The sequence below is a fragment of the Ipomoea nil genome, unplaced genomic scaffold (genome assembly GCF_001879475.1).
Source record: "Ipomoea nil cultivar Tokyo-kokei standard unplaced genomic scaffold, Asagao_1.1 scaffold0302, whole genome shotgun sequence".
In the NCBI taxonomy this organism is placed as follows: domain Eukaryota; kingdom Viridiplantae; phylum Streptophyta; class Magnoliopsida; order Solanales; family Convolvulaceae; genus Ipomoea; species Ipomoea nil.
The window spans coordinates 3,170,774-3,184,707 of NW_017616730.1; the positions used below are offsets into that span (position 1 = coordinate 3,170,774).

The 13,934-nt window shown below is 38.1% G+C and overlaps 3 protein-coding genes and 1 non-coding gene across 6 annotated transcripts; 2 read left to right on the forward strand and 2 right to left on the reverse strand.

Moving 5' to 3' along the window:
- The first annotated feature begins 597 nt into the window (after positions 1-597).
- On the forward strand, positions 598-4,180 carry LOC109163094 (shewanella-like protein phosphatase 1). 3 transcript variants are annotated; one of them, XM_019311823.1, is made up of 10 exons: positions 622-857; positions 1,040-1,134; positions 1,630-1,743; positions 1,920-2,132; positions 2,335-2,470; positions 2,573-2,748; positions 2,845-2,933; positions 3,276-3,345; positions 3,454-3,568; positions 3,922-4,180. In XM_019311823.1, the coding sequence occupies exons 1-9, from the start codon at positions 650-652 to the stop codon at positions 3,538-3,540; spliced, it is 1,188 nt and encodes a 395-aa protein (XP_019167368.1). In that variant the 5' UTR covers positions 622-649; the 3' UTR covers positions 3,541-3,568; positions 3,922-4,180. The 3 variants fall into 3 exon arrangements, with proteins under 3 accessions (XP_019167376.1, XP_019167368.1, XP_019167360.1); XM_019311815.1 differs by having other exon boundaries at positions 623-857; positions 3,454-3,566; positions 3,908-4,180; XM_019311831.1 differs by lacking the exons at positions 3,454-3,568; positions 3,922-4,180 and having other exon boundaries at positions 598-857; positions 2,845-2,966; positions 3,190-3,300.
- Positions 4,181-4,645: 465 nt separating this feature from the next.
- LOC109163085 (malonyl CoA-acyl carrier protein transacylase) lies at positions 4,646-8,455 on the forward strand. Its single transcript, XM_019311803.1, has 10 exons — positions 4,646-5,046; positions 5,864-5,949; positions 6,127-6,193; positions 6,584-6,726; positions 6,857-6,905; positions 6,995-7,132; positions 7,253-7,333; positions 7,720-7,896; positions 7,993-8,079; positions 8,167-8,455. Exons 1-10 carry the CDS (start codon positions 4,729-4,731, stop codon positions 8,227-8,229), a joined length of 1,209 nt encoding a protein of 402 aa, XP_019167348.1. The 5' UTR covers positions 4,646-4,728; the 3' UTR covers positions 8,230-8,455.
- Positions 8,456-8,615: 160 nt separating this feature from the next.
- Positions 8,616-8,686, reverse strand: TRNAG-GCC. The gene has a single exon. It is a non-coding gene; the product is annotated as a tRNA-Gly (tRNA).
- Positions 8,687-9,679: 993 nt separating this feature from the next.
- LOC109163074 (UDP-glycosyltransferase 87A2-like) lies at positions 9,680-12,913 on the reverse strand. The gene is made up of 2 exons (XM_019311797.1): positions 12,372-12,913; positions 9,680-10,584 (listed from the first exon to the last, which is right to left on the reverse strand). The coding sequence occupies exons 1-2, from the start codon at positions 12,865-12,867 to the stop codon at positions 9,692-9,694; spliced, it is 1,389 nt and encodes a 462-aa protein (XP_019167342.1). The 5' UTR covers positions 12,868-12,913; the 3' UTR covers positions 9,680-9,691.
- Between the last annotated feature and the right edge of the window lie 1,021 nt (positions 12,914-13,934).

Consider the following 13,934-nt stretch of genomic DNA (forward strand, 5'->3'; position numbering starts at 1 on the left):
GCGGTATATATAAAATGAAACTAAATAACATTTCACATATTTGAGTGTATATTGTACAATGAAGCTGCAACTATATCAAAATGATCATGTAGTTGTGTTTAATAAAACTATAGTGTATATAAAATAAAATTAAATAAAATTTTCACATATTCAAGTCTATAAATATCGAATGAAACTGTAGTTATATCGAAATGAAACTGTAGTTGTGTTGAACTGAAACTGCAGTGTATACAAAATGAAACTGAATAACAGAGTTACTTTTTGCGGAAGGGTGCGAAACGGCGAGAAACGGATGTCGTTTCTTTTCATTAAACAAAACGACGTTGTTTTGATGCGCGGTGCATAAGCGATTATGCACCGCGGTGCACGATATAATTTGCCCAGGGCTATTACATATGGGCTTTACCCATATAAGTTCTTTTATAATTGTTCCCAAGCTGTCAAGATCCACTTCAGAAAAGTGGGCTCTATTATGGCCCAAAATGACATGGGCCATTCACAAGAAACATGCCCGACACGTGGCCAACGCTCCTCCTCTATTTCGGCTAATGATTTTGAACCAAACTAAACAAAGTAAAAACCAAAAAATGAAAAATAAAAAGAAAAACAAAGAATAGTCATTTTAGTGGTTCCGTGTTCTTCGCAATCAATGGCCGCTTCTCTGTCTCTAAGCTGTTCGTTACCTCCATTGCTACCCTCTAATGGCAGCAGTTCTTCGCAATCACTACCCAGAAAACCAGTAGACAGCTTAGCTCTGTACAGCGGTAATGGCTGCAGCTTGGGGAGCTTAAAGCCCATTGTAGTCAATGGCGATCCACCCACTTTCGTCTCCGCTCCTGGCCGAAGAATCATTGCCGGTTCGTATTCTATTGTTACCAAGAACTGTACTTTATGCTCATTTTACATGTTTATTGGTCTAATGGGTCGTGGGTGTTTCTTGAAATGGCTGCGTATGTTGTCTAAGCAGTTTATTGTTATGATCAAATGATTTTTGTGGCTTTTGTTTTCTTAAAGTAATCGAATGTGTGTGGGTTTTCAGTTGGTGATTTGCATGGAGATCTTGATAAGGCAAGGCAGGCATTTGAGATGGCGGGTGTTCTGAGTTCTGATGGTCTATGGATCGGTGGTGAAACGGTATGAGTTTCTTGTTGTAGTCCTATGATTGGAACTTGGGAAGGAAGCTACTGGTTTTGTTGAGTGACGAGGAGTTGTACCCGGGGTTTCTGACCCTATCCTCGAAAAGGTCAACCAGTTTAGGTTGCCCAAGAAGGATAATAGACCGTACTTGTATTTTATTTACTGGGAGTCGAACTTGTAACATTCTCCTTGACAGGTTGACCAACTTGGGGGGTTGCGCTAACATTCTGGTTGACATTTTGACCAACTTAGTTAGGTTGCCCCTAATCTACTAACTTAAGTTGCCCATACCTGATAGGTTCAAATCAGGAAGGTCAATAGACTCTCCTGCTCGGAGACAAACTTATGACTTTTGGTTACTAAGTCGACAGTCTGACCAACTTAGCTGGGTTGTCCCAAGCTACTGGTTTTTCATGCCATGAAGTGTGTCTTTTTCTGCATTCATGATAAAGTGTTTTGCTTTTGGGGTTGAAAATTGTGTTCTTCAATCAGGTGTTGGTTCAGCTCGGAGATATACTGGATCGTGGAGAAGATGAACTGGCAATCTTATCCTTGTTGAGGTCAATGGATATCCAGGCAAAAGCTCATGGTGGAGCAGTTTTCCAGGTCCTAAATTGTTTGGCCAAATTTTCATGCTTATGAGTTATGAGAGTACTAGAAACTTATATCTCTTTTCTCATTAAAATCTTTTCAAAGTTTAAGCCTTGCTGCATTTACAATTAGAAATCTGAGAACTGCTGAATGATGCTTGGAGGTTTTATGTACTGATTTGGTAACGATAGGTTAATGGAAATCACGAGACCATGAATGTAGAGGGGGACTTCAGATATGTTGATTCTGGGGCGTTCGACGAGTGTGTGTACTTCCTGGAATACTTGGAGGAATATGGACGAGATTGGGAAAAGGCTTTTCCTTGTTGGTTTGCCGAGTGTCATAGATGGAAACAGGAAAGGAAGATGTCTCAGAGTTATTGGGATTCCTGGAGTTTGGTAAAGGTATGTTCTACTCTGCGTGTTTATTTCAAGCAATCCCTTAAACGATGAATAAAACGCCTTTTACACATCTAATTACACTGAAGAAAGTTTGTGTTTAGCATTACTTGTTAGAATAGTCTTCGAGGAAAAAGAAAACGTGGAAGGGAGAGGAGGGAATTGTTAAATTGATTGTTCTTATTAAGTCCTCCAAATATTAGGACAGCGGCAAAAAGGTGTAATAGCAAGATCAATCCTTCTAAAGCCCGGTGGTCCATTAGCCTCTGAGTTATCACGACATGGTGTGATCCTCAAAGTTGATGACTGGCTCTTCTGCCATGGCGGCACTCTTCCTCATCATGGTAAAACTCGTATTTTCGCTCTCGAGTTTTGCATCCAGCGTTTTGTTACTTGTCGAAAACGTTTATGATGAGTGGTACAACTTTGGCAACTTCGATCTGCAGTTGCATATGGCATAGAGAGAATTAACAGAGAAGTCTCGTGTTGGATGAGAGGTCTTAGCGATGGAGAAGACCGACCAGAGATCCCTTTCATCGCCACCAGAGGCTATGACAGTGTTGTATGGAGCCGGCTGTACTCCAGAGGCGATCAACATATAGAAAACTACCAAAATAATCAGGTCGGTCCTCCTTACCTTTTCCATTCTGCAAACTCATCCTATACTAAAATACTCGTGAATAAATGCTGATTGGAATTAAATCCGTGGTGTTGTCAGATCCAATCTATTCTCGAAGAGACACTCCGGGCTGTAGGTGCTAAAGCAATGGTTGTGGGACATACGCCACAACCTATGGGAGCAAATTGGTATTAGATCTTAACCTTTTTTGCTTCTTGAAAATAGTGTTGCAAAAATCGTGCCTAGGCGCTAGGCGGTCGGCCTCCTAGGCCCGCCTAGGCGTTCTAGGCGCCCTAGGCGGTCCCCAGGCGCCCGCCTAGGCATTCTAGGCGCCCTAGGTGGTCCCCGTAGGCGATCTAGGCGGTCCCCAGGCGCCCGCCTAGGCGTACTAGGCGGTCCCCAGGCGCCTAGAGGGCGCCTAGCGATTTTTTCAACATTGATTAAATAACAACGAACTTAAGATCCTAACTTTGCATATTTCATTTCGATCTCAAATCTCATGCAAGTCGCTAATTTTGTTTAACCTGCAGCAAATATAACTGTAGCATATGGTGCATTGATGTGGGAATGTCAAGTGGAGTTCTCGACTCAATGCCTGAGGTGACCCCCGCCCCGCCCCCATTTGAGTTGCTTCTCGAATCTGCATTTATATTTCCATATTTATCTGTTCTCACACGCTTAACATGCTTGTAATGTCTGTGTTTCCAGGTTCTCGAAATCAGGGATAATAAAGCGAGGGTGATAAGGAGCAAAAGGGATATGTTCAGTGAACTTCAGGTCATTGATTACACATAGAGATCGATCAGAGTGTAAACACAAAGGTACAATCAAGAAACATATGTCATTTCCCTTTTGGTTCAATTTAAAAGAAACATAGAACAAGTTTCAGGTTGTCAATTAGGCTTCCTAGAATCCGTTAAGGTAGTCGAATACTCGATAGTCCAGTGCAAAAGCAGTACAGAAAATTGAAGCATGTGCTCCATCTCAACTAAAAGCCTAACCTGGTAGTTGGATTGTACATTAATGGTTATATACTCAACACACTAACACAGAAAACTCTGAATCATCGCATTTGCCACACAGCGGTTGCAATGAAATCTTCTCTTCCTTCATCTTTAGAATCGCCATTCAAACTAACGACCCCTCTTGTGTGTTGGCACAGGTTTCATCCATGGCTCGGTTCGCCGTCCCTGTAAAACGCCAGTTAGAGAAGACGACCCGGGTCATCAACACAGGCCTTGAAAAACCTTCACCAAATTCAGCTTACAAAGGAGTTGAGTGGTGCTTAGAGTCTTGTGAAGCTGGTTCAATGGAGCAGTTAATCTGCTTATACAATTCCCAAATTTTTGCTGCAAAAAAACAGATGTTAAAGTACATAACAAGTACAGTTGTAATCACTAACTCCATATATGTAAATTTACCAGTCTTTTGTAAAGGATTAACTGTTGGCAAAATTTTTGCTCATCATTTCTTGTTCTCTTAGGTAGGAATGTAGGATCAATACTTGGAAATTCAAATACCACGTCGAAAGATACTTGTGTACTTGTTAGATTAACACTTGTGTACTCGTTAGATTAGAGTTAATGTCATATGAAATTCTTTCGAGTATAGTGATTTTGTCACGTTTAGTTTTAAATTTTTAAATTGATTACTTGTGATCTTTCGACTTTCAAATTGTTATTATTATCTGAGTTAACCACCTATACTTCTTTAACTTTCAAAATTTAACCAGTCAAGATCCTCAAGGGCTACATCTTACATCTGGTTAAAATTTGATAATTGAAAGACGAAGGACTATAAGTGGTTAACTTGGACTAGTAACAATTTGAAAGTTAAAACGTGACAAAATCACTGTATTCGGACCGGTATTAAGTCAATATTTGATTTAAAGTGGTTGAACTAGAGTGCTCTTTTCCTGTCTGGCAAAATCATCGTAAACTCCGTTCCGCTATGCTTACACGCAGACGGAGGCTTCCATATTAAATGCATGCTTTCCTCCGCCGCCACTCTCCACTCCTTGGTTTCAGTACTTCTTCTTCCTCAACTGCCTCGCTAGCTCACTCAAACTCCACAATGAGCGCTTCATCTCTGCTGCTTCCCACGGTTCCCATCGGCAAGCGCAGTCGCAGCTCGCCGGGGTCCCTCCGGAGCTCGAGGAATGGGGCCTGCCGGAGGTTCGGCCCCGTAGATTTTGGCAAGTCTAGGGTTTCCATGAGTGTCTCTGTTGGATCTCAGCTCGCTGTTGAGGATTCCCTGTTCAAGGATTATAAGCCCTCTCTTGCATTTCTCTTCCCGGGCCAGGTCTTAATTGCTCTATTTCTTCTTGCAATTCCAGTTGGATTTGTGATCTAAGTTTTTTCCTTGCTGTTGTTTCCGTACCATATCATTTGCTGATGGCTTTTGCAATGTGCATTAATTGGTGTAGCTTATGATGGTAAAATTATGAACTTGTTTACTCCGCTATGTTTATAGGTAAATCATCTGAGTATATGATAATTTTTGGAATGTTGATGATATGACAGATCTTTCTTTGGCCATAAACTTATAATTGAGGATAAAGGAATTATTTAATGAGCAAAAGGGTTGAGTTGTTGAATCTCCAATGTCTCTAATTGACTGAAAAGGAACAAACTTGCATCATTTTGGCATCATGTTTTGGTTAAATGTGTGCCTTTTTAGTATCAAGTTTCAATTATTACACTATTTGTTGTGCTTGCATGGAATTACCTATTGATATATATATATAGCATTGTTCAAGCAATTGTGCCTTCTAGGCTTTGCTTTATTAACATCAAATTTGGCTGTTGGTCAGGCTGCTGACTTAGTAACTAGAAATTTACAAGTTTGACTCCCAGCAGGGGCGGCCTATTGACTTTCTTGGTTTGAGCCAGTCAGCTATGGGTAACCTAACCTTTGTTTCAAGTGCCTGGTATTTAGCTATGCATATCATGTCAGTGTGAATTACGATCTGGTTTTTATATTGAAACTGAAATTCAATCTCTATAAAGTGTTCTTTACTTTTGGAATGAGAAGTTACTGGCTTTGTTGAGTATTGGTTGTTTGAACTCTTATAGCTATTTCCTGTTAGTTACTTTCCTGTCTTCACTTTAATCTTTAGGGTGCCCAAGCAGTGGGAATGGGCACAGAGGCTCAGAAGGTACCGGCAGCTGCTGAATTATACAAAAGAGCAAATGAAATTTTGGGGTATGCATATTGGAAATGTTCTTTATATCATTGTTCTTTTATGTTCTTCCAAAAAATATGAGTTGAGAACAACTGATCATCATTTTGTGTGGCTTGGATTTGATGATTGATTGATTGGTTGCTTTTATTTCCTATCGTCAATTTCTGGATAGTTATTTATTATCTTTGTTTTACCAGGTTTGACCTTTTGGGTATTTGTATAAATGGACCAAAAGAGAAGCTAGATTCTACTGTAATAAGTCAGGTATGAATTATACTTCCTGAATTTTTAATCTTGATATAAGGAGGTCCCCCCCTCTAAGTACTTTGTGTGCTCAGAATGTGGAAAATTTACCCTATTATTGTTGGGTTCTTAGTCCCACGAATGGAAACCAAAAGAACATGTTTTTGAGACCTTTGTTATGAGTACAAATGTACAATCCATTCCACATTCATCAAATAAAGCAAAATACAAGGTGTGAAATGATGTTCAGATTGATTAATGACTTTTGATGCATGCTTTTATGTGTTGTGTTATTCTTCTACAACAGTCTTCGATCTTTACTCGGTATAAAAATTGAATTTGTTTTGCATGTAATGATCTAAGAAGCTTCTCGTGTTAGTCTTACATTCATTTAAATTTTGTCCTCTACAGCCAGCTATCTACGTCACAAGCCTAGCTGCTGTTGAGATACTCCGGGCTCGTGAAGGAGGCCAGCAAATAATTGATTCTGTTGATGTCACATGCGGTCTGAGCCTGGGAGAATACACAGCTCTTGCATTTGCAGGATCTTTCAGGTGGGTTACCTCTATATGAGGGAATATAAAATACGTCTTTTATTTCATATCTTGCTTGCCACTTCTGTATATATTTAATGCACATATTGCTAATGCTAATTTACCTGCGGATATAATGTTATGTTTTTAGCTTTGAGGATGGTCTTAAGCTAGTAAAACTACGAGGAGAAGCCATGCAGGTAACTCTAATAGAATAACTGATGTTATATGATTTTCAATCAATCACACTAAACTCTTAAAATTATTTTTGAATTGTCATTGTCTTCAGGATGCAGCTGATGCTGCACAAGGTGCAATGGTTAGTATCATCGGGCTGGACTCTGAAAAGGTCCAACAACTATGCGATGCAGCCAATGAAGAAGTTGATGAAGCCGACAAAGTTCAGATTGCGAATTTCTTATGCCCTGTAGGGTTCTTGAATCTTGATTATCCACCATGATTGCTTTTATGTTCTTATTACTCTGTTCCTATTACCCTGTGGAACTAGTTAACGTAATCCAACTTTGCTAACATTATATTCTTTCAGGGAAATTATGCCGTCTCTGGAGGTGTGAAAGGAGTGGAAGCAGTAGAGGCAAAGGCAAAGTCATTCAAAGCTCGAATGGCGGTAATTCCTATTTTGAGTGTTTATCTCTCATCACTTGCGCCAAGGACCTTGTGGTCTAGTGGCACCAAGTTGCTCTCCCATATGGGAGGTTGTGGGTTCAGCCTCAGTGGAGGCGGTATTAACTCTTTGTGCTTCAGTAGGTTGAGAAAGTAGTTATGAACAGATACTGCATTGTGCTTCAGTAGGTCTCTTTGTGCTGTGCTTCAGTAGGTTGAGAAAGTAGTTATGAACAGATACTGCATTGTGTTTCAGTAGGTTGAGAAAGTAGTTATGAACAGATACTGCATTGTAACAGAGTCAGTAGTACTCAAAAAAATAATAAAAAAATAAAATCTGTCATCACTTGCGAGCTAGCCATTCCTAATATACGGTTATCACTTTGTTAGGTGCGCCTAGCTGTTGCCGGTGCTTTCCACACTGGTTTTATGGAGCCAGCTGTGTCAAGACTGGAAGCCGTTTTGGCAGCAACAGAACTCAGAACTCCCAGAATACCAGTTATATCAAACGTTGATGCACAGCCACATGCAGATCCCGAGACAATCAAGAAAATATTGGCACGCCAGGTAAACCAGAGAGTGCTTCTCTGGGCGAGGATGAATGACTAGCAGGCGGAAAATTTTATGAAAATATTAACCGTTCCTTTTGATGTGGAACCACAGGTGACTTCCCCGGTTCAATGGGAGACAACAGTAAAGACACTCCTAACGAAAGGCCTGAACAAGAGCTATGAGTTAGGACCTGGAAAGGTGAGATACTGTTTATGAACTCAAAATTTCACCATTTTTGCGGTAATTGAAACGTTCTTCCTCACGTCCATGTGCTTTTCGTATCAGGTTATTGCTGGCATTGTGAAGAGGGTGAACAAGGGTGCCGATATTGAGAACATTGCAGCCTAAGCCTACATTGTTGTTGTTAGCTGATATCTTGCTTTGGTGCCATGTCTCCATTATCTTAGTGATCAAGGCAGGCAGAGATCCTTTTTTTTTTTTTTAATTGAGAGAGAGACTAGAGCTTCATTTTGTTGTCCATTAGTAGTTTGAAAACTCAAGTGAGACATATATATATGAACAGATACATTTTCATGTCAATCTAAATAAGGGTAAAATATATTTGAAAGTGAAATCCTTTTTTACCTTGGGTTTTGTTGTGATATTAACCTTGACACCAATGAATCTCCCTAACCATCCTCACTAGAATGGTCACTCAAAGACTCAAAGTTGATGAAGTGTTCAGGCAGACTCAAAGAATTTTATGATGAGCAAAATTTCAAAATAAAAACGAATGCACCAGCCGGGAATCGAACCCGGGTCTGTACCGTGGCAGGGTACTATTCTACCACTAGACCACTGGTGCTACTTGTAAACTAAACATTTCTTATTAATAGAGAGTTGGTTTTGGAACGGTTTCAAGTTTGATTCTGATCTATATGTATGGAACTGTCTATTGGTTCTTTTAGATTATTTGAATGTTATGAATAATATAAATTGTTTTATCTTCTGTGGTGCTTAACTGATTAAATCATAAAGCATGTTTTATCAAAATCACATTTTCAATAATTTCTTATAAATCGAAGCAAAAGAACTTTTCTTTTATTAGTTTTTTTTTTTTTTTTTTTTTTTTTTTTTTTTTTTTTTTTTTTTAAGTTAAGTAAATTGAGATAAATTAAGGGATGTTTGAAGATAATTTTTTTTTCTACCATCTTCATCAAGTCACTTACAAACAAATTAAAAATAGCACATGAAAACATGTTATAAAATAAAATCCCTTTGAATCTTTAAGAAATTACTCAAGTTAGTTTAAAATATAATTACATTTTTCGTCTCTAAGTTATAGAGTAATTGTAGTGGTGGGGCATATAGGTCATTTAACACACATTTCAGGTTGCACATACTTTTGAGGGGCAAAATTGAAAAGTTAGTAACATTTGTTATGTCACGTTAAAAACCGTGCAGAAAGCAAATGTGACAAATAATTAGGGACACAGGAAGTATCTTTTATAATTGATCCGACCAATTATATGGGTATTACCGAATGATTATCATGTAGTCATAAGATCAAGTAAATCAACTAGTGGTGGAGGTAATAGCACGGTAACAACATAGGTAGTAATAGTAAATTGGATACGGAAATAATACACTTTATTGAACATAGATCATGATAGAGAATAATTAAAACAAACAATACAAGAAAGAACAAGTCGTAGTTTCAAATATTATAGAAGCACAAGTCTTTTGGTTCCAACTCTTATGTAATAGTTGGTAAATTACACATTAGAGTTAAATTGTACTAAGAAAATCATATGCTATAGACTTAAAAGAAATGATATGATATTGGCAAAAATGGAACTGGTGCACAGTTTTAAGTATTATTGCAGTTTCTTGAAATATCTTGAATGAATTGAAGAAGATTGTGTTTAGCTGATCCACCTTCTAAAGATTGTCTGCACATCTCTCCAATCTGCTTTGCCCTTCTCTTCAATTCTTTACTTTCATTACACTCATCAGACCCCATAAATCTCCTCAGAAGTTGTGCAATTTCTCTTCTTCTCACTATACCATCCTTATCACACCCCTTCTTCACCTTCCACCCAATCTTCCAATCCTCCACAATCTGCTTGCAGTTTGTGAACTGATCAAGAGCTATCGGAAAAGCAAGAAAAGGAACGCCGGCGAACGCCCCTTCTTTGGTAGAGTTCCACCCGCAATGCGACCAAAAGCCGCCAACAGAACGGTGGCGCAACACCCTCAGCTGATCACACCACGGCACTATTAACCCTTGCTCGCCGCCACCGCCTCTCTCCCTCAGCCACTCCGCGTTTTCACGCGCCACCCAGAAGAAACGAACTCCGCTTTCACAGACGCCGGCGACGATCTCTTCCAACTGCCCAGCTGAAAGTGAGAGAAAGCTTCCCTGAGAAATATACAACACGGAAGATGCGGGTTGAGCATCAAGCCAGGTGAGGTAATCTGGTTCTTGGGTAGGGATAGGGAAGTAATTAGGTATTGCAGTGCCGATGGAATAGATAGGGGTTTTGAGTTTAGGTCTGAGAGCTTCAATAATGGCGGCAGATTCCAGGTCCGCCACGGAAGTGAACACAAGGTATTGCGCTTCCTGTGCTGCAGAGATAGCATCAAGAAGAAGCGAACGCATAGCTGGACCTAGATGTTTGCCATGGATTAATGGCGGCGGAAGATCCTTGACAAGAATTGAAGAAACTCCAGGGATGTAGTCTACCACTTCATCTCCTTTCTCTGCAATGTTGTCACGTCGTTAATGGATAAATCCAATTTTGCCAGAGCATCTCCCACCCAAAACACTAAATTTTGCACCAAATTTTACACCAAAAGAAATATTTCTAGCATATTCTTACATCAATTTTTTTTCCATATAAAAATCCATTTAAACTAAATTTTATTCCTACACTAAAATAATTTATATATTCTCATAAATTAAAAGTTTATATTTAACTTTTATTATTTTAATATAACATATAGTTGTAATTTAATAAATTAAACTTTAATTATGTTTTATGTAATTTTATTTTTAATTAAATTATATTTAATATTAGTCTTGTTTTAATCGTCTTGATTATATCTTTCAAATGATATAGTTTTTTTAAAATAATATACAATTTATGTTTAAATATTTAAAAAAATATGTAAATATATAAAAACCAAAAAGGATACAAAAGGAATTATAAAAGAAGATAAAGGCAAAGCAGGGGCAAAATAGTAAGAAAGAAATACTCCAGAAAATGACGTGCACTGTTCATCAACACCAAATTATTTGGTGATTTGGCGACAAGGTTGGAGCTCGTTCTATGGCGACAAGGTTAGAGATAATTGAAGCATGTGCTCCATCTCAACTAAAAGCCTAAGCTGATAGTTGAATTGCACATTAATGACTAGATGCTCAACACCCCCCTCACGTGTGCGGTGGGTTCCAAGCAACACGTGGACCGTAGTCGCTTATGGGTGATAGTTGAATTGCACATTAATGACTAGATGCTCAACACGCCCCCTCACGTGTGCGGTGGGTTCCAAGCAACACGTGGACCGTAGTCGCTTATGGGTGATAGTTGAATTGCACATTAATGACTAGATGCTCAACACGCCCCCTCACGTGTGCGGTAGGTTCCAAGCCTGATACCAAATTGAAGCATGTGCTCCATCTCAACTAAAAGCCTAAGCTGATAGTTGAATTGCACATTAATGACTAGATGCTCAACAGAGATGGTCTAAGGCCGTCTCCAAGGAAGACGGTAAACGACAAAATGGCATAAGTTTTGGTGATGAATCATCTCTAACTAAAGCGCCAAATCTTACGTCATTTTGACGGTTGTCTATAGTGCAGCACCATATATGAATATCATATTGATGTAAAGTTTTTTTATTTCTTTTTCGCTCTTGATCTTTTTTGTTATGTATTTATCTATATTGTTAAATACTTTTAACATAAAATTTGAATAATTAAAAGTAAAATACAATTTCAAAGATCTCATCAAGACAATTAAAACAAGACTCATATTATATATAGACTAATTAAAAACTAAAGTACATAAAACATAATTTTCACTTCTTAAAAGACAAAGAAGCTCATTATGCACATCGTAATACATTAATTGAACATATGTGAGACAGATATGATAATTTTGAAAATTAAATGTAATAGTTGTTATATGTTATATTATTGTGGAATAAAAATATTATTTGCATTACAATTAAATTTTATATTTAAAAAATTAAAGTTTTAATTTATGAAAAAAAAAAATTATTTTAGTGTAGAAATAGAATTGGTGTTGAAGATTCAACTTATCAGATTGGTGTTAAAAATTCAACCTTTAATAGAATCAACTTATCAGATTCGCTCAAATTTAATTGCCTTCTAATTTAGCTGACTGGTTGAAATAAAAAAGATTAATAAGTCGCTTACTAGAATCAAACTTATAATTTATGATTATCAAGTCACTATGTTGTACCATAACTAATTCCATTGGCATTAATAATGGAAGTAAAGTGGAAATGGAAAAGAAACGCACCGGCCAAATCGGCATCAACATGACCGTTGACGAGAAGCAGTTGGTAATGAAACGCAAGAGAGAACATCGTCGGAGACTGGGGCCAAAAACACGCCACCGGAATATTCCTCCGACTCCCAATACCCACCACCCAGGACAAAAATAGGTCATAGATAATAACGCTCGCCCGCGGCGGCGCAAGACTGTCAAGAAGACGGTCGACGGGAGCTTCCATTTCTGTATGCACGGCTTCCAGGAAATCAACGTAAACTTTCGCTCGGATCAGCTCAGAAGGAATGACGTTATCTATGGCACCAAACCGAAGGTTCGCCGGCGGTTTAGCATCGGAGCTGAGGAATCCGAGCCACTCTTCAGTGACCACGAAGGTGATTAGAAATTCGGGTCTCTCCATTGCTATGATCTTGCAAAGGTTCATCAAGGGATTCACATGGCCTCTTCCCGGAAACGGTATGGCAACTATGTGCAGTGAGAAATCCGGGTCAACCCGTGAACCCATATATGTTGAAGAAGAAGAAGATAGAGAGAGAGAGAAAGGTACCGCTAAGGTGAGACAGAGTTTTGGGCGCCGGCGTTTTTGAATATGCGCACGGAAAAAGGCAAGTACAGTGGAGGCGGGCGGAGTAGTATATTATTTTTTTTGTATTCAATCATACCATACATATATTTGACTAGTAAATTGCAGTCATATATTCAACTCTTTTAACTTCAAATTTGTACTAGGTAGTAGAGAAGACAAAATTAAATGATTAAATTCAAGTAAAAATAGCTTAAGACATAGGGGATAGGCCGTCAAGCATGTGCTTTTCTCACCTACGTAACACATTAAAACAGAATATAATAGAGTATTAGTCAGTCAGTAGGTAATTAAGGCAGGTGCATGTGTTGGGTCATTTTAACTTAGTTTTATGATAGACTAGGTCAATTAAATCATAAAATAATATAATTTTTATTATACCTAAGTAGTTCAAATGGAAGTGCGTGTGTATGAAAGTTTAGGTGAGAAATGATTCCAAAGTAAAAAAATTGAGAATTGAACAATAATTCAGGGCCGTTGTTGAAAAATAAGAAAAAAAAAAATACAAGATTAGTTTAATAAATATTGTAAACTTAAAAAAAAAATTGTATTAGTAACTAGTTCCGTTGGCTTGAGTGAACGTGCATTCTCATCTTTTAAGAAGGTTGAGAGTTTAAAATTCCCTCTCGTATAAAAAAAATTAATATGATCAGCATTTTGCCACTTAAATGAGCAAGCCCGCCGATACAAACAGAGATTAATCTGAATATATTACGATCTCAAATGTATCTCTTATAGTTAGAGTCTAGTTATAAAATTAACTTTATGTGTACCTCAATCACCGATAAACCCTAATGGGCTGATGAGATCAGCTCTCATTTTTTAAATGAGCGAATTATTCTAATTTAAACTCACCTCTCTTTCTCGATCACACACTGAGAGACCAATTTATGTGTAAACTAGTTGATAACACAAATAGTTTGTAATTTGATTTGTGCATGCATGAATTCTGAATAGTTCTTAGTATGACATGACATTCATCCATGCAT

Coding starts and splice junctions, on each gene's coding strand:
- LOC109163094 (XM_019311823.1), top strand. CDS start 650: ATGGCCGCTTCTCTGTCTCTAAGCTGTTCGTTACCTCCATTGCTACCC. Junction 2,133..2,334: donor ATTCCTGGAGTTTGGTAAAG/GTATGTTCTACT, acceptor ATATTAGGACAG/CGGCAAAAAGGTGTAATAGC. Junction 3,346..3,453: donor TTCTCGACTCAATGCCTGAG/GTGACCCCCGCC, acceptor CTGTGTTTCCAG/GTTCTCGAAATCAGGGATAA.
- LOC109163085 (XM_019311803.1), top strand. CDS start 4,729: ATGCATGCTTTCCTCCGCCGCCACTCTCCACTCCTTGGTTTCAGTACT. Junction 6,194..6,583: donor ATTCTACTGTAATAAGTCAG/GTATGAATTATA, acceptor TGTCCTCTACAG/CCAGCTATCTACGTCACAAG. Junction 6,727..6,856: donor GCATTTGCAGGATCTTTCAG/GTGGGTTACCTC, acceptor TTATGTTTTTAG/CTTTGAGGATGGTCTTAAGC.
- LOC109163074 (XM_019311797.1), bottom strand. CDS start 12,867: ATGGGTTCACGGGTTGACCCGGATTTCTCACTGCACATAGTTGCCATA. Junction 10,585..12,371: donor TGTTGATGCCGATTTGGCCG/GTGCGTTTCTTT, acceptor ACAACATTGCAG/AGAAAGGAGATGAAGTGGTA.